The following is a 21,983-nucleotide window of genomic DNA, read 5'->3' on the forward strand; positions in this document are numbered from 1 at the left end:
CACAACAAACACATTAGGGGAAAAAGCTAGAATGAGAAAATGTCTATGAGGAAAATCACATTTGCACTGAAGTTGTAGTTCAGTCCACTGGTTTCCTTTGCAGGTGATTGAATTGGAACTTCCAGGTTGCTTCGGTACATAACCAGTGGAACATTTATATGTTAGTGTCGATCCATCAGGGAAATTGTCTTGCCTTGAAGTTTCAGCGAGAATCCTATTTTCCTCAATATTGGGTCTGACACATTGTGCTGAGAACATAAGAGATAAATAAATGTAATATTAGTACAATATTATTAGAGTTGAAACAAATCAGTTTTAATATGCATACATCAGTAACTCCATATTGCAATGGTGTACGAGTTTATTTAGCAATCGTAAAACTACTAAAAAAATATATTAAATCATGTTCTCTTTTGTAAAGCCATCAAAATGAAGTGTTTATTCCAGAAACTGCATTATCATCATAGATTTAAAAGGTTAATCAGTTGAAATCAGTCACGTACAATACACTGTTGTTTATTTTAACTCCTTAAACCCAATTCACAGTCCATTTAATGATTTTTTTTTTGTAATGAGCTCCCATGGTTTTTCTTTATTCACATTCTACAATATTCAAAACTATTTATTTTTACTATTTCAAAACCACTGATTAACAAGAATAAAGACACATTATAAAGATCCTTGTATTAATCATTAATAGAATTATAACTGTAAAGATTATTGGGATTTTTCTCAAGGACTTACCCTGACACTGAGGAGAAGGCTGAAATATTCCATCTATAGTACATAAACTACTTGCAGGGCCTTTAAGTTTAAATCCTTCATTACATGTGAATGTGACTCTGTTTCCATACTTATATAACTCCTTCTGAGGGTTAAATTGTCCATTGTGTATAAGAGGCGGTGGTGAACAGGTCACAACTGAGGAAGAAAGACTGAAAATGATACATTTGATATAATGTTTTGAAAAACTGTACTTTAGATTGCATGAAAGAAGTTAACATATAACTATATATAACACTATATTATACAGAAATATTCATTATTAGTACTTGTGCACTGAGGAGGAGGTGGATCCCACCCATCTTCTTTACAGATTATGCGATCAGATCCTTCCATTTTGTAGCCTTTATTACACCGGTAGCTAACAAAGTCACTGTATTTATAAGGTGGCCATTTTCCTTCGATTCTAACTGCATTTAGGATTTTGGGTCTCTCACAGGTCACAACTGTATAAAAACAATGACAAAGACAATGAGAGAATCTTTTATTCCTTGTACCTGTTTGTGCTATAAAAAAAGCTAGAACTAAAACAATAGATTTTTTATTCATGTTTCTGCATTAATAAATGAAAAATAAAAATGTTAATGGAAATTGGAAACCTGCCTCAACCAAATGGCTTAAACATTTCAAAACTTAGAACTAATGTGCATATAAGGACAAAGTCTCATCAAACACATGGTAACGTTCACAAACTTCCGTTCTTCATCGACAAGAGCTTTTAGAATCTCTACTACAGTTACAGTACTGTTGCTGAAATTAAGGTTTTGTATTCTTTCCACTACTGAGAACCTCTTCCTCACCACAGGATAAAAAAACTCTTTAAACCATAAAACAACATCTTTTACCCTGGAACCACTAAAAGAAAGTAAAATATTTTTCAGTTGGATTTCAACATGTCTCAAAATGCAAGTCATCAACAATACTGCAAAGCCAAATAGCCTCAAATTGACTGAAGAAAAAAAAAAAAAATCAGTAAAAACAGAGAAGAAGAAGAAAAAAAGAAAAGAAACAATATAAAAATCCTTGTATTAAACATTAATAGAATCACGACTGAAGATTATTGGGATTTTTCTCGAGGACTTACCCTCACACTGAGGTGGAGAAGGCTTAAATATTCCATCTTCGGTACATAAACTATTTGCAGAGCCTTTAAGTTTAAATCCTCCATTACACGTGAATTTCACACTGTTTCCATACTCATATACCTTCTTCTGAGGGTTAAATTGTCCATTGTGTATAAGAGTCGGTGGTAAACAGGTCACAACTGAGGAAGAAAGAGTGAAAATTATATATTTGCAATAATATTTTTAAAAATGCGTGTCCTTTTTGCTATTTCAAACTAACAATGTATATTATTCAGAAATATTCATTATTAGTACTCGTGCACTGAGGAGGAGGTGGATCCCACCCATCTTCTTTACAGATCATGCGATCAGATCCTTCCATTTTGTAGCCTTCATTACACCGGTAGCGAACAAAGTCTCTGTATTTATAAGGTGGCCATTTTCCTCCGATTCTAACTGCATTTAGGATTTCGGGTCTCTCACAGGTCACAACTGTATAAAAACAATGACAAAGACAATGAGAGAATCTTTTATTCCTTGTACCTGTTAATGCTATAAAAAAGCTAGAACTAAAACAATCAAAACAACAATCAAGAATGTAAATGTGAAAAGCAGGATTTATTTATTTATTTTTTTTGAATTTTTTTGGGAACAGTGAACTGAGTAGTGGAAAAAGATTGAGTTGCTTTCAGGAATTAAATAAAACCCTCAGGCCAAAATAAGTAATACAGCTAGCTAATGCAACAAAAATCAATAGAAACAGACAAGAAAAACAAACAAAAGAAAAGAAACAATATAAAACTCCATGTATTAATCATTAATAGAATCATGAATGAACATTATTGGGATTTTTCTCGAGGACTTACCCTCACACTGAGGTGCAGAAGGCTTAAATATTCCATATTCGGTACATGAACTATTTGCAGAGCCTTTAAGTTTAAATCCTTTATTACACGTGAATTTCACACTGTTTCCATACTCATATAATTCCTCCTGAAAGATAAATTGTCCATTGTGTATAAGAGTTGGTGGTAAACAGGTCACAACTGAGGAAGAAAGAATGAAAATTATATATTTGCAGTAATATTTTTAAAACCACGTGTCATTTTTGCTATCTCAAACTAACAAAACAATGTATATTATTCAGAAATATTCATTATTAGTACTTGTGCACTGAGGAGGAGGTGGATCCCACCCATCTTCTTTACAGATCATGCGATCAGATCCTTCCATTTTGTAGCCTTTATTACACCGGTAGCGAACAAAGTCTCTGTATTTATAAGGTGGTGATTTTCCTTCGATTCTAACTACATTTAGGATTTCGGGTCTCTCACAGGTCACAACTGTATAAAAACAACGACAAAGACAATGAGAGAATCTTTAATTCCTTGTACCTGTTTGTGCTATAAAAAAGCTAGAACTAAAACAATCAAAACAATCAAGAATTTAAATGTGAAAAGCAGGATTTCTTTTTTTTTTTTTGGAACAGTGAACTGAGTAGTGGAAAAAGATTGAGTTGCTTTCAGGAATTAAATAAAACCCTCAGGCCAAAATAAGTAATACAGCTAGCTAATGCACTTTCTACTAGGAAAAAACACACCCTATTCCCTGAGACAGTTCTCTGAAGAATGTTAAAAATAAAACAAAATTAATCTAAAAATATATAGTATGAAACAAATCAGTTTAAATCATTGTCTATTCATATTTCTGCATTATTAAATGAAAAATAAAAATGTTAATGGAAATTGGAAACCTGCCTCAGCCAATGAACCCTATCTTTAAAACATAAAACATTCTTTAATGTTCAAAAACCACTGGTTATTTTTACCAGTACATGGTGAGAAACCTGGACTCCATCCATTCTCCCCACAGGTCAGGCGATCAGACCCCACTGTTTTGTAGCCTTCATTACACCTGATTTGGACAGAGTCATTGTATCTGTACAATGAGGAAATTCCAACAATAACTGCATTTTGGATGGTTTGTGGATCACAGATCTCTGCATGAAAGAAGAGCACAGAAATATTGAAGCAACACCTCAATTCTGACATCAGCCACAACATTAAAACTTGCTCTCAACTGGAACATCTATGAAGACACTGATCCTGGGGGCGCTGTTGAGCAGCCAATGGAGTAAGACATGTGATTTGAGACTCCTGCAGAGTTAATGGTAATTATTTTATATCGCAATTTAGATCGCCTTTTTGATATATTTACCCCTAGGATACTTTGTTAAAGTCTTTTTCAACACTTGGACGTATTATTATGGCTAGAAAATCATCTAAAACCCGTGCCACCATGGCCCAACAACTGAGGCCTGCTACACAGGTAGCGACCCCAGACCCTGGGGCTCCGTCTTCACCCCGCAGCTCCACCTCTCCCAGGGAAGTCGCCCAGGTAATTGATGCGGAGTCCCTGAAGCGCGAACTGCTAATCTTGTTAAAGCAAGACATTGCTGAGATTTTTAAAATCGAACTTCGAGCGGCACTGGGTGATGAATTGTCCACAATTAGAGCTGACCTACAGTCAGTAAAAACACAACTGGCGAATGAAAAGGCCGCTTCAGACGCAGAGTTGGCCGCACTCAGAGGTACAGTGGGAGAAATGGGGGATTCTCTCTCCGTCTGTACTGACGATGTAGCTGAGATTAAAAACAAACTCGCACATTTAACCGCAGAGTTTGTTTCGCTGCAAAATAAGCGTGAGGACCTCGAATCTCGGTCGCGACGGAATAATATTAGGATTGTCGGGATTCCTGAGGATACCGTCATTAACACTACGGTTGTTTCTACAATGCTTAAGGAAGCTTTTAGACTGGAAGAAACACCGCTGTTAGACCGAGCACATAGAACCTCTCAGCCGAAGCCCAAATACGGTGAGCGAGCGCGCACTGTTATTGCCAGGTTTCACTATTATAGCGACTGTGAGAATGTTCTACAGCGTGCCAGAGAGAGTCGACAGGATGTTGTGGGAGAAATAAAGATGTCCGTTTTCCTCGAACACACGGCCAAGGTGGCCAGGGATCGAGCCGCATTTAATGAGGTCAGGAGGCAACTGCGCGGCCTGGAAGGGGTTCATTATGGTCTTTTCTTCCCGGCTTGTCTGCGGATTACATATAAAGGTGTGGAAAAAGACTTTGTCTCTGCAGAAGAGGCCAAGAAGTATATAAAAACGATGAACATTGGGTAGTGTTTTCTTCCTGTTTTATAATGGGGTTTACATTAATATAATTGCCTACTGTTCAGTATTAAGTCTCTGTGGGAGTTATCTATCTCTCTACTGCAGCTTACTAGTTGCTTTCAGGAATTAAATAAAACCCTCAGGCCAAAATAAGTAATACAGCTAGCTAATGCACTTCCTACTAGGAAAAACACACTCTATTCCCTGAGACAGTTCTCTGAAGAATGTTAAAAATATAACAAAATTAATATAAAAATTATAGTATGAAACAAATCAGTTTAAATCATTGTCCATTCATATTTCTGCATTATTAAATGAAAAATAAAAATGTTAATGGAAATTGGAAACCTGCCTCAGCCAATGAACCCTATCATTAAAACATAAAACATTCTTTAATGTTCAAAAACCACTGGTTATTTTTACCAGTACATGGTGAGAAACCTGGACTCCATCCATTCACCCCACAGGTCAGGCGATCAGACCCCACTGTTTTGTAGCCTTCATTACACCTGATTTGGACCGAGTCATTGTATCTGTACAATGAGGAAATTCCAACAATAACTGCATTTTGGATGGTTTGTGGATCACAGATCTCTGCATGAAAAAAGAGCACAGAAATATTAAATCAACATCTCAATTCTGACATCAGCCACAACATTAAAACTTGCTCTCAACTGGAACATCTATGAAGACAGTGATCCTGGGGGCGCTGTTGAGCAGTCAATGGAGTAAGACGTGCGATTTGAGACTCCTGCAGAGTTAATGGTAATTATTTTATATCGCAATTTAGATTGCCTTTTTGATATATTTACCCCTAGGATACTTTGTTAAAGTCTTTTTCAACACTTGGATGTATTATTATGGCTAGAAAATCATCTAAAACCCGTGCCACCATGGACCAACAACTGAGGCCTGCTACACAGGTAGCGACCCCAGACCCTGGGCTCCGTCTTCACCCCGCAGCTCCACCTCTCCCAGGGAAGTCGCCCAGGTAATTGATGCGGAGTCCCTGAAGCACGAACTGCTAATCTTGTTAAAGCAAGACATTGCTGAGATTTTTAAAACCGAACTTCGAGCGGCACTGGGTGATGATTTGTCCACAATTAGAGCTGACCTACAGTCAGTAAAAACACAACTGGCGAACGATAAGGCCGCTTCAGACGCAGAGTTGGCCGCACTCAGAGGTACAGTGGGAGAAATGGGGGATTCTCTCTCCGTCTGTACTGACGATGTAGCTGAGATTAAAAACAAACTCGCACATTTAACCGCAGAGTTTGTTTCGCTGCAAAATAAGTGTGAGGACCTCGAATCTCGGTCGCGACGGAATAATATTAGGATTGTCGGGATTCCTGAGGATACCGTCATTAACACTACGGTTGTTTCTACAATGCTTAAGGAAGCGTTTAGACTGGAAGAAACAACGCTGTTAGACCGAGCACATAGAACCTCTCAGCCGAAGCCCAAACACGGTGAGCGAGCGCGCACTGTTATTGCCAGGTTTCACTATTATAGCGACTGTGAGAATGTTCTACAGCGTGCCAGAGAGAGTCGACAGGATGTTGTGGGAGAAATAAAGATGTCCGTTTTCCTCGAACACACGGCCAAGGTGGCCAGGGATCGAGCCGCATTTAATGAGGTCAGGAGGCAACTGCGTGGCCTGGAAGGGGTTCGTTATGGTCTTTTCTTCCCGGCTCGTCTGCGGATTACATATAAAGATAAAAATGTTAATGGAAATTGGAAACCTGCCTCAGCCAATGAACCCTATCTTTAAAACATAAAACATTATTTAATGTTCAAAAACCACTGGTTATTTTTACCAGTACATGGTGAGAAACCTGGAATCCATCCATTCACCCCACAGGTCAGGCGATCAGACCCCACTGTTTTGTAGCCTTCATTACACCTGATTTGGAACGAGTCATTGTATCTGTACAATGAGGAAATTCCAACAATAACTGCATTTTGGATGGTTTGTGGATCACAGAAGATCTCTGCATGAAAGAAGAGCACAGAAATATGAAGCAACACCTCAATTCTGACATCAGCCACAACATTAAAACTTGCTCTCAGCTGGAACATCTATCAAGACAGTGATCCTAATCACAGCTCCAATAATGTAACAAAATGGCTTAAACATATCAAAACTTAGAACTAATGTGCATATAAGGACAAAGTCTCATCAAACACATGGTAACGTGCACAAACTTCCGTTCTTCATCGACAAGAGCTTTTAGAATCTCTACTACAGTTACAGTACTGTTGCTGAAATTAAGGTTTTGTATTCTTTCCACTACTGAGAACCTCTTCCTCACCACAGGATAAAAAAACTCTTTAAACCATAAAACAACATCTTTTACCCTGGAACCACTAAAAGGAAGTAAAATATTTTTCAGTTGGATTTCAACATGGCTCAAAATGCAAGTCATCAACAATACTGCAAAGCCAAATAGCCTCAAACTGACTGAAGAAAAACAAAAATCAGTAAAAACAGAGAAGGAGAAGAAGAAGAAAAAAGAAAAGAAACAATATTAAAAATCCTTGTATTAAACATTAATAGAATCACGACTGAAGATTATTGGGATTTTTCTCGAGGACTTACCCTCACACTGAGGTGGAGAAGGCTTAAATATTCCATCTTCGGTACATGAACTATTTGCAGGGCCTTTAAGTTTAAATCCTTTATTACACGTGAATTTCACACTGTTTCCATACTCATATAACTCCTCCTGAGGGTTAAATTGTCCATTGTGTATAAGAGTCGGTGGTGAACAGGTCACAACTGAGGAAGAAAGAGTGAAAATTATATATTTGCAATAATATTTTTAAAAATGCGTGTCCTTTTTGCTATTTCAAACTAACAATGTATATTATTCAGAAATATTCATTATTAGTACTTGTGCACTGAGGAGGAGGTGGATCCCACCCATCTTCTTTACAGATCATGCGATCAGATCCTTCCATTTTGTAGCCTTCATTACACCGGTAACGAACAACGTCTCTGTATTCATAAGGTGCCGATTTTCCTTCGATTCTAACTATGTTTAGGATTTCGGGTCTCTCACAGGTCACAACTGTATAAAAACAATGACAAAGACAATGAGAGAATCTTTTATTCCTTCTTCCCTGAGATAGGTCTCTGAAGAATGTTAAAAGTAAAACAAAATTAATAAAAAAAAATATATGAAAGATGATCTCTGCATGAAAGAAGAGCACAGAAATATTGAAATTAATGAAATTAATGTTTTGTATTCTTTCCACTACTGTGAACTACTTCCTCACCACAGTATAATTAACAATTCTCTGAAGAATGTTAAAAATAAAACAAAATTAATAAAAAAATGATAGTATGACACAAATCAGATTAAATCATTGTATATTCATATTTCTGCATTATTAACTGAAAAATAAAAATGTTAATGGAAGTTGGAAACCTGCCTCAGCCAATGAACCCTATCTTTAAAACATAAAACATTCTTTAATGTTCAAAAACCACTGGTCATTTTTACCAGTACATGGTGAGAAACCTGGACTCCATCCATTCACCCCACAGGTCAGGCGATCAGACCCCACTGTTTTGTAGCCTTCATTACACCTGATTTGGACAGAGTCATTGTATCTGTACAATGAGGAATTTCCAACAATAACTGCATTTTGGATGGTTTGTGGATCACAGAAGATCTCTGCATGAAAGAAGAGCACAGAAATATTGAAGCAACACCTCAATTCTGACATCAGCCACAACATTAAAACTTGCTCTCAACTGGAACATCTATGAAGACACTGATCCTAAGCACAGCTCCAATAATGTAACAAAATGGCTTAAACATATCAAAACTTTGAACTAATGTGCATATAAGGACAAAGTCTCATCAAACACATGGTAACGTTCACAAACTTCCGTTCTTCATCGACAAGAGCTTTTAGAATCTCTACTACAGTTACAGTACTGTTGCTGAAATTAAGGTTTTGTATTCTTTCCACTACTGAGAACCTCTTCCTCACCACAGGATAAAAAAACTCTTTAAACCATAAAACAACATCTTTTACCCTGGAACCACTAAAAGAAAGTAAAATATTTTTCAGTTGGATTTCAACATGTCTCAAAATGCAAGTCATCAACAATACTGCAAAGCCAAATAGCCTCAAATAGACTGAAGAAAAAAAAAAAAAATCAGTAAAAACAGAGAAGAAGAAGAAGAAAAAAAGAAAAGAAACAATATAAAAATCCTTGTATTAAACATTAATAGAATCACGACTGAAGATTATTGGGATTTTTCTCGAGGACTTACCCTCACACTGAGGTGGAGAAGGCTTAAATATTCCATCTTCGGTACATGAACTATTTGCAGAGCCTTTAAGTTTAAATCCTCCATTACACGTGAATTTCACACTGTTTCCATACTCATATACCTTCTTCTGAGGGTTAAATTGTCCATTGTGTATAAGAGTCGGTGGTGAACAGGTCACAACTGAGGAAGAAAGAGTGAAAATTATATATTTGCAATAATATTTTTAAAAATGCGTGTCCTTTTTGCTATTTCAAACTAACAATGTATATTATTCAGAAATATTCATTATTAGTACTCGTGCACTGAGGAGGAGGTGGATCCCACCCATCTTCTTTACAGATCATGCGATCAGATCCTTCCATTTTGTAGCCTTCATTACACCGGTAGCGAACAAAGTCTCTGTATTTATAAGGTGGCCATTTTCCTCCGATTCTAACTGCATTTAGGATTTCGGGTCTCTCACAGGTCACAACTGTATAAAAACAATGACAAAGACAATGAGAGAATCTTTTATTCCTTGTACCTGTTTGTGCTATAAAAAAGCTAGAACTAAAACAATCAAAACAACAATCAAGAATGTAAATGTGAAAAGCAGGATTTATTTTTTTTTTTTTTGAATTTTTTTGAAACAGTGAACTGAGTAGTGGAAAAAGATTGAGTTGCTTTCAGGAATTAAATAAAACCCTCAGGCCAAAATAAGTAATACAGCTAGCTAATGCACTTTCTACTAGGAAAAAAACACACCCTATTCCCTGAGACAGTTCTCTGAAAAATGTTAAAAATATAACAAAATTAATAATAAAAATTATAGTATGAAACAAATCAGTTTAAATCATTGTCTATTCATATTTCTGCATTATTAAATGAAAAATAATGTTAATGGAAATTGGAAACCTGCCTCAATCAAATGAACCCTATCTTTAAAACATAAAACATTATTTAATGTTCAAAAACCACTGGTTATTTTTACCAGTACATGGTGAGAAACCTGGACTCCATCCATTCACCCCACAGGTCAGGCGATCAGACCCCACTGTTTTGTAGCCTTCATTACACCTGATTTGGACAGAGTCATTGTATCTGTACAATGAGGAATTTCCAACAATAACTGCATTTTGGATGGTTTGTGGATCACAGAAGATCTCTGCATGAAAGAAGAGCACAGAAATATTGAAGCAACACCTCAATTCTGACATCAGCCACAACATTAAAACTTGCTCTCAACTGGAACATCTATGAAGACACTGATCCTAAGCACAGCTCCAATAATGTAACAAAATGGCTTAAACATATCAAAACTTTGAACTAATGTGCATATAAGGACAAAGTCTCATCAAACACATGGTAACGTTCACAAACTTCCGTTCTTCATTGACAAGAGCTTTTAGAATCTCTACTACAGTTACAGTACTGTTGCTGAAATTAAGGTTTTGTATTCTTTCCACTACTGAGAACCTCTTCCTCACCACAGGATAAAAAAACTCTTTAAACCATAAAACAACATCTTTTACCCTGGAACCACTAAAAGAAAGTAAAATATTTTTCAGTTGGATTTCAACATGTCTCAAAATGCAAGTCATCAACAATACTGCAAAGCCAAATAGCCTCAAATAGACTGAAGAAAAAAAAAAAAAATCAGTAAAAACAGAGAAGAAGAAGAAGAAAAAAAGAAAAGAAACAATATAAAAATCCTTGTATTAAACATTAATAGAATCACGACTGAAGATTATTGGGATTTTTCTCGAGGACTTACCCTCACACTGAGGTGGAGAAGGCTTAAATATTCCATCTTCGGTACATGAACTATTTGCAGAGCCTTTAAGTTTAAATCCTCCATTACACGTGAATTTCACACTGTTTCCATACTCATATACCTTCTTCTGAGGGTTAAATTGTCCATTGTGTATAAGAGTCGGTGGTGAACAGGTCACAACTGAGGAAGAAAGAGTGAAAATTATATATTTGCAATAATATTTTTAAAAATGCGTGTCCTTTTTGCTATTTCAAACTAACAATGTATATTATTCAGAAATATTCATTATTAGTACTCGTGCACTGAGGAGGAGGTGGATCCCACCCATCTTCTTTACAGATCATGCGATCAGATCCTTCCATTTTGTAGCCTTCATTACACCGGTAGCGAACAAAGTCTCTGTATTTATAAGGTGGCCATTTTCCTCCGATTCTAACTGCATTTAGGATTTCGGGTCTCTCACAGGTCACAACTGTATAAAAACAATGACAAAGACAATGAGAGAATCTTTTATTCCTTGTACCTGTTTGTGCTATAAAAAAGCTAGAACTAAAACAATCAAAACAACAATCAAGAATGTAAATGTGAAAAGCAGGATTTATTTTTTTTTTTTTTGAATTTTTTTGAAACAGTGAACTGAGTAGTGGAAAAAGATTGAGTTGCTTTCAGGAATTAAATAAAACCCTCAGGCCAAAATAAGTAATACAGCTAGCTAATGCACTTTCTACTAGGAAAAAAACACACCCTATTCCCTGAGACAGTTCTCTGAAAAATGTTAAAAATATAACAAAATTAATAATAAAAATTATAGTATGAAACAAATCAGTTTAAATCATTGTCTATTCATATTTCTGCATTATTAAATGAAAAATAATGTTAATGGAAATTGGAAACCTGCCTCAATCAAATGAACCCTATCTTTAAAACATAAAACATTATTTAATGTTCAAAAACCACTGGTTATTTTTACCAGTACATGGTGAGAAACCTGGACTCCATCCATTCACCCCACAGGTCAGGCGATCAGACCCCACTGTTTTGTAGCCTTCATTACACCTGATTTGGACAGAGTCATTGTATCTGTACAATGAGGAATTTCCAACAATAACTGCATTTTGGATGGTTTGTGGATCACAGAAGATCTCTGCATGAAAGAAGAGCACAGAAATATTGAAGCAACACCTCAATTCTGACATCAGCCACAACATTAAAACTTGCTCTCAACTGGAACATCTATGAAGACACTGATCCTAAGCACAGCTCCAATAATGTAACAAAATGGCTTAAACATATCAAAACTTTGAACTAATGTGCATATAAGGACAAAGTCTCATCAAACACATGGTAACGTTCACAAACTTCCGTTCTTCATCGACAAGAGCTTTTAGAATCTCTACTACAGTTACAGTACTGTTGCTGAAATTAAGGTTTTGTATTCTTTCCACTACTGAGAACCTCTTCCTCACCACAGGATAAAAAAACTCTTTAAACCATAAAACAACATCTTTTACCCTGGAACCACTAAAAGAAAGTAAAATATTTTTCAGTTGGATTTCAACATGTCTCAAAATGCAAGTCATCAACAATACTGCAAAGCCAAATAGCCTCAAATAGACTGAAGAAAAAAAAAAAAATCAGTAAAAACAGAGAAGAAGAAGAAGAAAAAAAGAAAAGAAACAATATAAAAATCCTTGTATTAAACATTAATAGAATCACGACTAAAGATTATTGGGATTTTTCTCGAGGACTTACCCTCACACTGAGGTGGAGAAGGGTGAAATATTCCATGTTCGGTACATAAACTACTTGCAGGGCCTTTAAGTTTAAATCCTTCATTACACCTGAATGTGACTCTGTTTCCATACTCATATAACTTCTTCTGAGGGTTAAATTGTCCATTGTGTATAAGAGTCGGTGGTGAACAGGTCACAACTGAGGAAGAAAGAGTGAAAATTATATATTTGATATTTTTAAAAACGCGTGTCATTTTTGCTATCTCTAACAAAACAATGTATATTTTACAGAAATATTCATTATTAGTACTTGTGCACTGAGGAGGAGGTGGATCCCACCCATCTTCTTTACAGATCAGGAAATCAGATCCTTCCATTTTGTAGCCTTCATTACACCGGTAGCGAACAAAGTCTCTGTATTTATAAGGTGCCGATTTTCCTTCGATTCTAACTGCATGTAGGATTTCGGGTCTCTCACAGGTCACAACTGTATAAAAACAATGACAAAGACAATGAGAGAATCTTTTATTCCTTGTACCTGTTAATGCTATAAATCAAATTGAGACCTAACACAAAAACAATGATCAAGAATTTAAATACAGAAAAGCAGTTTAATTAATTTAAAATATTAAAATTTAATTTAATTTTTAACCAAATATTTTTGCAACAGTGAATTGACTGGAACTCACACAGACACCGAGGAGGAGCAGGCTGAAAGGTTCCATCATTGGAGCATGTTAATAGTGAAGGTCCAAACAGATCAAGACCTCTCTTACAAGAGTAATAGACTCCATCTCCATAGTTATACACTTCCTCCTCTGGTTCAAATACCCCATCTGGTACACTGGGAGGATTTATACACTTCACCACTGATACAAAAAAATAAAAATAAAAAAGCATTTTTAAATTATTCTACAAAAATTCGAAGGTCTTCTCTCGGGCTTTAGACGTCTTTTCTAAAGGTGGACAAAGATTTTTACATTTTTTTTTTTTTTACATCACATCAACGTGCAGATTTTACAGGACTCTGGAGACACTTTATCTATAGTAGCTCTTTTCTGAAAGTATCTTTATAAGCGACAATAACAACATACAAGAGGAATGAATCGATCAATCAGTGATTTGGTTTATTTACAACTAGCCTGTTTTGAAATTCTGGCTAAATTCATATTTGTTCAAAAAAAAAAACTACCAAATCACAGTCCATTTTCTTTACCTATATAGTATTTGAGAAAAATGCAATCTCTCTAACAATCTTGAAAATATAAATAGACTCATTATGCTACTGAAAGATCTTAGGTTGTAGAGCCTCTGAGGTCATCACTGTTGAAACGTGATTTGCTTTATCGCTTCAATTACGTCACGATTTATCCATAATTGCAAATACAATTTAGAATTCCTTTGGACAACTGTCTGGAAAATACCTCTGTATTAAACATCATTTGGCTGGAGATAACAGGAATGACCCTCCACAAAAGAAGTCAGATTCAAGAAATTAAAACCAGGTTAAATGTTCTAACACAATGAAAAATGTGTTTAAATGTTTAAAGATGGAAAATGTACAATTTTTAAATAATATTACCTTCACATACAGGATGTCTCTTATCCCAGCCTTTTTCTCTGCAATTTCTCTCTGAATCTCCAATAAGCTGATAACTGCAAACAGGGATTTGTTTTAAAATATGCTTTCCAAGTTATTCCAAGTACTTTACAAAAATAAATAGTGTGCATAGAATTAACTTCCCATTTAAGTCTTTATTCAAAAGACAATATTTATAATTATTTATAATTATTATTTATAATTATACAATCTAGTGTCAGAACATTGGTCTAGATTGTTGGAATCTCTATGTAGTTACGAACAAGTGCATACATGTACACATGTATAAACTTGTTTCTTACAAAAAAAAAGGACAAAGAAATTATTTTACCCTTCGTTACACTGTGCCATGATTGTTGCACCATACTGAATGCCTTCTGGAAATAAATACTTTCCATTGAGAATCTCACCAGGATTTCCACAGGATTTTTCTGTATAAAAATACACATGCAGTAAACACAGACATTTTCTTCTCCTTTTGACTTGAACAGAACAAAGAGAAACAGCATTAAAAATAGTTTATGAGTATTGTGACATGATTTTTTTGTCATGTTGACCACCGGTAATCCAAAGTATGAAATATGAACATGAGAAATTAAAGTTTAACCTAAAAAGATGTTTAGAGACTAATTACTTTTACACTGAAGTTGCAGTTTGCTCCACTGGTTTCCATTGCAGGTGATTGTCCTGGAAGCTGATGTTCGCTCTGGAATATAACCGGTGGAACATTTGAACTTTACAGTGTAGCCTTTAGGAAAAGTCTGTTGGTCTGATATTTCAGTCATAATCCGGTTTTCTCCAACAGCAGGACTCTCACACTGGGCTGAGAGAAAACAAATCAGACATTTCAGTGATTAATGTTATTAACCCTGATCCGATAAACACATAACCCTGTTCATCTAGTACAATAAATGCATCCTAAAATTGGTGGTGGTGTTCTCTCCGACAGCTCACCTTGAACCTTTAGAGCCATCATAAGATGTGCAGAGAAGATGATCACGTAGCGCAACATCTTCAACTGTAACTCTGAGACTCCAGCAAGGATCTAGGAGTTACTCAGTCCTAGTTCATGACTGTCCCAGAAAGTTAACTGTATAGAATGTTTAAATCAAGTTTAATTAAATCTTTCAACACAACGATTTGATTGATAACCTGACAACACAAAACTGAGAAACTCAAATAAGTACAAATAAAAGATACAAGATGTCTATTACAGAAGACACAAATACTATGGTTGAAATGTGGAGGAGGAGGAAATTAAAAGGTGGAATTCTGTGCAGTTTTGTACATGTCCGGTAAATTGTTTAAAGAATTTTTACTCAACAAATCAAACCAAACTATTTGGTAGCATTTAATTGTCTATACCAACACTTCTTATGTCAAATTAAAAAAAATTTTTGAAGAAATTAGGTGGTAGCACAAGATTTGGGTGGATGTTTTTTTTTTTTCAAAATGCACATCTAGAAAATATTTTTGGGTTTGTAATCCATTCCCATTAGGAATGAGTGTATTAATTCTTTTGGTAGTGTGTGTGTGTATGTGCGTGTGCATGTATGTGTGTATGTATGTGTGTGTGGAGGGAGGTGTGTTTTGCAGAATATTCTTTAAAGCAAAACAAGCAGAAACAGTTTGTACTTATTATTATGCTGATGCAGCGTTCACAAGCCCCATAATTCCCTCTAATCTTCTTAAACTGTTTGTTTTCACCACTTCAGAAATACATTTGCGGATTAAACCATAGAGAAAAAAAAAATCACATTTTCTAAAATAACTTTTTAAAACGTGATCTATTTTTTCATTAAGTATATCGATAATAAACAATGACAGTTTCACTTAAACAGAGTTGATTATTATAGTAAATTGTTTTGTTTGGGTTTAAATTCGAGCAGAAATGAGACATAATCAAACTACACCGAAAAAACACGCTAGGGTTATTCTTTAGTACACGTTAAAGACGTCAAAACTATTTTTTACGCTACGCAAAACTATAAACTCAGTCTTATTAGTCATTTTAGCAGTAATTTGAAGTTGAAATACTTAAGCTGAAATACTTCACCGTTATCCGCTGCTTCCTCCGTTAATTACACTGCTTCAGTTTGTCCGTCTCAAATGGCTGCTTGGCTCCGCCCCTCAGGATACATAAACCCCGCCCACCCCTACAACCTCGCCGGAGTTGTTTGTGTGTCCAAATGCAAGGTCCAAATCCTAGGCTTAGAATAAAAAAAAAACATTTCTACTCTTTTTTTTTTTTTTTTTGCTTGAAAACCAGCCACGAAATATACTGTAAATGTTTAACCCCGACTGGTTGCTCTGTAAGCAAAACAAACATACAAAAAAAAAAACATGTACATGAGAGAATGGGTTGATAAATTGATTATAAACTCAAACCCAGCTGATGAGCATTATTTGTACTTCATTTCTTAAGACTTTTAATGCAATTAAGAAATTAAAAGATAGCACACATCCATGTAAAATCTTTCTTTCTGATTTAACTTGAATGCACCGTTGTTGTTTTATATTTCTGTGTGTTTTATGTAGCACCGTGAGCCTGGTGGAAAGTTGTTTCATTCTTCTCCCTTGACCTCACTAAGGCTTTTGAGCCAAATATTCACTCCAAAGTAAACCTATAAGTCTTTCCAGTAAACAGCATAATAACATTGGAATTAGTTGCTCAACGCACACAGGTGGGTGTGTTGACATTTGTGTAATCAGTATTCAGTGAAGTTTGAGCTATAAAAACAAAATCACTTTGTGAAAACATTGTCATGTCAAGTCAATTCACAAATACAGTTGACAGATCTCATAGAGAAGCATTGAGGTTATTTTCTGCATTGAGAAGCAGTAAATAGACATTTTGTCTTCAAATGAGAAGCAATGAAGTGCTCTGTTTGCACCCACTTGTTTCACTTCATTTGGCAGTATGTTTTATTAACTTTAAAAATCATCCCAGGATACAAAGTGCCTTTATAAATTAGAGCACAGAATTTTCCTGCCATCTCTAAACTTTGCCACTAGATGTCTGTTAGAGAAGATTGTAAAATTTTTTAGTACAGTTTTACTAGATGGAAATTGCATCATTCCCAATCAGCTGACATCATTGCACCTTAACTGCCTAGGTCTCAGAATGACTATCAGGGTGGTGCCTCCTGGTCCCTGGAATTGTGGTGATATTCCCAGTATTTCTTTTTTCAACCTCTTCAACAGTCATTGACATAAAATAGTTCCAAATAATCGTTCCAGAATTAGTACATTACACTTACAGCATTTGGGAGACCTTCATATTCAGATATATATATATATATATAGATATATATAAAGAAAAAAATAAAACATGAAAATAATCTTTGAGTCAAATACCATGTAGTTAATTATTTTTTTTTTTTATTACAGAACACTGGTTTGTTTTCTTATATTTTCTTATGATTTCTTATATATGAAATGCTGCAATATTATCCTTTCCTTTAGAAGTAATTCACTTCTATCTACTTAAATACATCCAATAATATTTATAATATAATAAAGAAGGAACATTTCTCTTCAAAATAATCCATTTATATTTTATAGTACATTTCAGTGCAAAGAAACAGCTGATTGTTGATATTTTATATTCAGTTCAGTCTGTGAAACTGATCCTTCAATATACACATACAGTATTTACAGTAGCACAACAAAACACAAAAATGACACCCATAATTGAGCTTTGGTAGTTGTACAAATATGAAGCTTGCAAAAACAGAAAATACAGCAGATATTTTGCTTTGAAGCACAAGGAGCTTGCTTTGTAGATAAATACTCAATATTCAATAACCAGGTGAGAGAGGACGATAGACTCTGGAACGCTTCTCGATGAAGCTTCCTCAGTTGATGGTACTTTGGTTTGCATACTGACCAGAGTACTGTTTCCAGGATTGGATAAGACTTTAGAACTGGAAGAGAAAAGCAAAGTCAATTGAGAAAAACTACAACAGTGTGAATATGTTGACAAGTTTTTCTCTAGGTGGAGCTGTGCATTTAAATAAAATGTGAAAGGTCTTGGTGACTGACAGAAAACAAAACAATGCCTTCCCATATGTTCAGATATTCAGATTATTCTCCTTAATCTAACACAACAGGTACCGGGTCACGAACAGCAAGCTTGTGGCACAGTTTACCCGGAGATTTCTGGGCCAAACAGGAGTAAATTAGCTAATGAAAGCAAGTCGTTGTCATTCCACTGATCTGAACAGTCTTTTGTCTCAGTTATTTAATTTTATACAGTGAAGTACATACATAATCTGATTTTTTAACAATAGTGAGGCTATAACATCCCATCATCAGTTCCTTCAGCCCAGAGACTGTGTGTAGATCTGTAACACAAAAGACCACCATTGGTCAGGTAAGCACAAATAACAGTGAGAGACCTTTCCCCGACCCGAAGGCGCAGGGAAACGACCCTCTCGTTCACCGGGGTGCTGATGGACACCCTTATGCTTGAACATGGTGTTCGTTATGGACAAACTGTGACTAGCACAGAAGTCCAATAACAGAACACCACTCAGGTTCAGGTTGGGGGGGGGGGGGGCATTCTTACGTTCCTACCCTCACCTATTGTCATGAGCTTTGGGTCATGACCGAAAGGACAAGATCCCGGATACAGGCGGCCGAAATGAGTTTCCTCTGCAGCGTGGCTGGGCGCTCCCTTAGAGACAGGGTGAGGAGCTCGGTCACTTGGACAGTTGAAGTGGACAGTCGGTGGACAGTTGAAGTGTCCAATGGAGTTATGAGATTTATGCTCAAGCTATTTTCAAGACTTTAGATTGGTTAATAACTTGTAAAAATAAAAGACCCACGTGGGGACTGACCAATAGCATCGATATGTGAAAAAATATGAAATTGACCAAATTTGGACATACGAGGTTTCCGCCCGACAGCGACGATATTATTTAATAATTATTATTTTATATAATAATCCTTTCCTTAAAGAGGAAAACTTCATGAGAAGCTTCACCCAAAGAAGCTTTTTACAATTCTTCACTGTAAATGTGTCGCTCTCCACACTGCGTCTTCTATGTTCTAAATGAAAGCTGCTAAGTTGTTAAGGGAAACAATTATGTTTAAAGTGTTTTAACCTCTTTTTTGGTCAGTTGATTTACAATCTGTTTATTCACTGTTACATGTGTGTAGGACCAAATAGGAACGAAAAAAAGGCTACATTTTTACCCTTTATTACACACTGCTGTGACGACCGCTCCAAACAAAACTGCGTCTGTAGGTTGATACTCATACTTTCCATTGGTTATCTCACCAGGATTCCCACAGCTCTTTTCTGTAAAAAAAAAAAAAGAAAGAAAAAAAGTGTGTTATTCCACTTATACCACAGTGCTTTGCATTTTAACACAATAAGCATGTGGATATAAACCTATAGTGTGTTACAGACGGAAATATTACATGTGCTATAATACGAAAATAATGCACGCCTTCTGACCAATTAGATTTGAGCATTGCTCTGAGCCGTGATATAAAGTGTTCACTTCAATAATCAATTGTTCACTAATCAATTAATTAATTAAATCAATAAATCAATCCAAACTATGGCTTGGAGAAATGACAATGAGATATCAATATTAGGTCAAAATATACTTTTCTGAGTTATGGTCAGGGGGCACGGTGGTTAGCACGTTCACCTCACACCTCCAGGGTTGGGGGATCGATTCCCGCCTCCGCCTTGTGTGTGCGGAGTTTGCATGTTCTCCCCGTGCCTTGGGGGTTTCCTCCGGGTACTCCGGTTTCCTCCCCCGGTCCAAAGACATGCATGGTAGGTTGACTGGCATCTCTGGAAAATTGTCCGTAGTGTGTGTGTGTGTGTGTGTGTGTGTGTGTGTGTGTGCGTGCCCTGCGATGGGTTGGTACTCCGTCCAGGGTGTATCCTGCCTTGATGCCCAATGACGCCCGAGAATAGTTCGGATAAACAGTAGAAAATGAAAAAACGTAAAAAAGTGACTTGTTTTTGTAGCCATTCTCTGAACAGCTCAAATGTTTTTATTTTAACGTAGTAAGACTTTTGTTGCTTCTCGCTAAACTGATATATGTGATGCATACTGTGTATGGCAGAAATGATTTTTAAGAATCATGATATGATGTTTTTTGTCATGTCGGCCACTGGTAATCTAAAATACTAGCCAGTTAAAGTTTATAGACTAATTACTTCTGCACTGAAGTTCGAGTTCACTCCACTGGGTTCCCATGCAGGTGATTGAGCTGGAAGCTAGTCGCTCAGGAACATAACCGGTGGAACATTTGAACTTTATAGTGGATCCTTCAGGAAAAGGCCCTTGTTGTAATCCTTCAGTCATAATCCGGTTTCCTCCAACAACAGGTGTGTCACATTGGGCTGAGTTAAAAAACAAATCAGACATAACAGTGAACAGAGGGTTTAGAAAACACCAAGCTGGCTGCAGCTGTAATACCTTGTGGTGTATAAAACAGAGCTCACCTCGGACTGTTACAGATATCATGAGAAGTGTAGAGAAGAAAATTATGTAACGCAACATCTTCAACTGTAAAAAAAAAAAATTAGACACCACAAAACTGTAGGTCTTTTTCAATCCTAGGGCGTTTCCTGGAAATATAGTTTTTCAGGAAATACCCAACCCAGTCTCACGGCAGTTCGGAAATATCGCATTTTATCTCATCATTGTTTTTAAATAGCTCCGTTTTCTCAACAACATCACAACACAAAAATGACATTTTCAGTTGATCAATTTTTTCTGGACAAAAAAAAAAAAAAAAAATACAAATTTACTTACATTTTAGGTTGTTTGTGCGAGTATCCACTATTGCACCTTTAAACGTCTGGGAAAAAAATCATTGGTGTCAGTTTCTCTCACGATTCTTCTGCACCAGTTACAATAATGTAAATAGTCACCGTTATCTTTTTCTTCCTCCGTTAATTCGACATCCTCTTATGTTTCTCAGTAACAGTCCCTGGCTGCTCGGCTCCGCCCCTCATGAAAACGAAACCGAAACTAAACCCAAACTCTCAAATTATGACGTCATAGTTTGTTTGGTCGTCACTTAAAAAAACAGTCCTTGTACAATTTTCAATACAATCATTCTATACTGCAATGCTGTTCCTCACGTCATTCAGCTACATCTAAATTGTTTAAACGTGCTCAAACGAAGAGCTTTACAGTGTTTAAAATCTACTGAAGCCTTTTTGGGCCAAACTCGTGAGAAAAAAAACCCATTTGGACTGAAATGGAATTATTCTTCTGACATCACAGCATGTTGATTTTTGAGAAGACGCTCAGTATTGTTTAAATACCCATGCTTTATGTTCATTAACTATTGTCAATGCACTTTAGTGACCCTAAGAACAAATGGCAAGTAAAATTCTTATTCGCTTTTTCTTCTATCTATCAGTAAGCCAGAGGAGACCCCAGAAAAAGCACTGTTGTGGCCAGGTGATACAAAAAGACGACATAAACCAAGAACCTGCCCAGAGACTACCTTTACTTTGGAGGAGGTGGATTTTAGCCAACTGATCGAGCCAACTGATATTTAAGATTATTACAATACAAGTCTTTGATGTAAGCACAAGAA

At 36.1% G+C, this 21,983-nt stretch overlaps 2 protein-coding genes across 3 annotated transcripts in view; both read right to left on the reverse strand.

Moving 5' to 3' along the window:
- Window positions 1–16,556, reverse strand: part of LOC132862533 (sushi, von Willebrand factor type A, EGF and pentraxin domain-containing protein 1-like) — an 82,098-nt gene extending 65,542 nt beyond the window's left edge. The window contains exons 1-27 of the mRNA XM_060894592.1: window positions 16,459–16,556; window positions 15,357–15,492; window positions 15,037–15,225; window positions 14,734–14,833; window positions 14,385–14,458; window positions 13,492–13,671; window positions 13,113–13,289; window positions 12,822–13,001; window positions 12,040–12,213; window positions 11,365–11,541; window positions 11,070–11,249; window positions 10,287–10,460; window positions 9,612–9,788; window positions 9,317–9,496; window positions 8,534–8,707; window positions 7,922–8,098; window positions 7,627–7,806; window positions 6,845–7,018; window positions 5,451–5,621; window positions 3,676–3,846; window positions 3,014–3,190; window positions 2,714–2,893; window positions 2,163–2,339; window positions 1,868–2,047; window positions 1,053–1,229; window positions 745–921; window positions 60–248 (exon numbers count right to left, since the gene is read on the reverse strand). Of these exons, the coding sequence (XP_060750575.1) occupies window positions 60–248; window positions 745–921; window positions 1,053–1,229; window positions 1,868–2,047; window positions 2,163–2,339; window positions 2,714–2,893; window positions 3,014–3,190; window positions 3,676–3,846; window positions 5,451–5,621; window positions 6,845–7,018; window positions 7,627–7,806; window positions 7,922–8,098; window positions 8,534–8,707; window positions 9,317–9,496; window positions 9,612–9,788; window positions 10,287–10,460; window positions 11,070–11,249; window positions 11,365–11,541; window positions 12,040–12,213; window positions 12,822–13,001; window positions 13,113–13,289; window positions 13,492–13,671; window positions 14,385–14,458; window positions 14,734–14,833; window positions 15,037–15,225; window positions 15,357–15,414 (4,324 nt within the window). The 5' untranslated portion in view covers window positions 15,415–15,492; window positions 16,459–16,556. The remainder of the gene's footprint in view (window positions 1–59; window positions 249–744; window positions 922–1,052; window positions 1,230–1,867; window positions 2,048–2,162; window positions 2,340–2,713; window positions 2,894–3,013; window positions 3,191–3,675; window positions 3,847–5,450; window positions 5,622–6,844; window positions 7,019–7,626; window positions 7,807–7,921; window positions 8,099–8,533; window positions 8,708–9,316; window positions 9,497–9,611; window positions 9,789–10,286; window positions 10,461–11,069; window positions 11,250–11,364; window positions 11,542–12,039; window positions 12,214–12,821; window positions 13,002–13,112; window positions 13,290–13,491; window positions 13,672–14,384; window positions 14,459–14,733; window positions 14,834–15,036; window positions 15,226–15,356; window positions 15,493–16,458) is intronic.
- A 1,259-nt stretch (window positions 16,557–17,815) lies between these two features.
- LOC132862816 (complement decay-accelerating factor-like) lies at window positions 17,816–21,391 on the reverse strand. Of its 2 annotated transcripts, XM_060895106.1 has the most exons (6): window positions 21,307–21,383; window positions 21,188–21,233; window positions 20,875–20,938; window positions 20,587–20,772; window positions 19,602–19,707; window positions 17,816–18,328 (listed from the first exon to the last, which is right to left on the reverse strand). In XM_060895106.1, exons 3-6 carry the CDS (start codon window positions 20,930–20,932, stop codon window positions 18,196–18,198), a joined length of 483 nt encoding a protein of 160 aa, XP_060751089.1. In that variant the 5' UTR covers window positions 20,933–20,938; window positions 21,188–21,233; window positions 21,307–21,383; the 3' UTR covers window positions 17,816–18,195. The 2 variants fall into 2 exon arrangements, with proteins under 2 accessions (XP_060751089.1, XP_060751088.1); XM_060895105.1 differs by having other exon boundaries at window positions 17,817–18,328; window positions 21,188–21,391.
- Window positions 21,392–21,983: the final 592 nt, after the last annotated feature.

The sequence above is a fragment of the Tachysurus vachellii genome, chromosome 19, assembly GCF_030014155.1.
Source record: "Tachysurus vachellii isolate PV-2020 chromosome 19, HZAU_Pvac_v1, whole genome shotgun sequence".
NCBI lineage: Eukaryota > Metazoa > Chordata > Actinopteri > Siluriformes > Bagridae > Tachysurus > Tachysurus vachellii.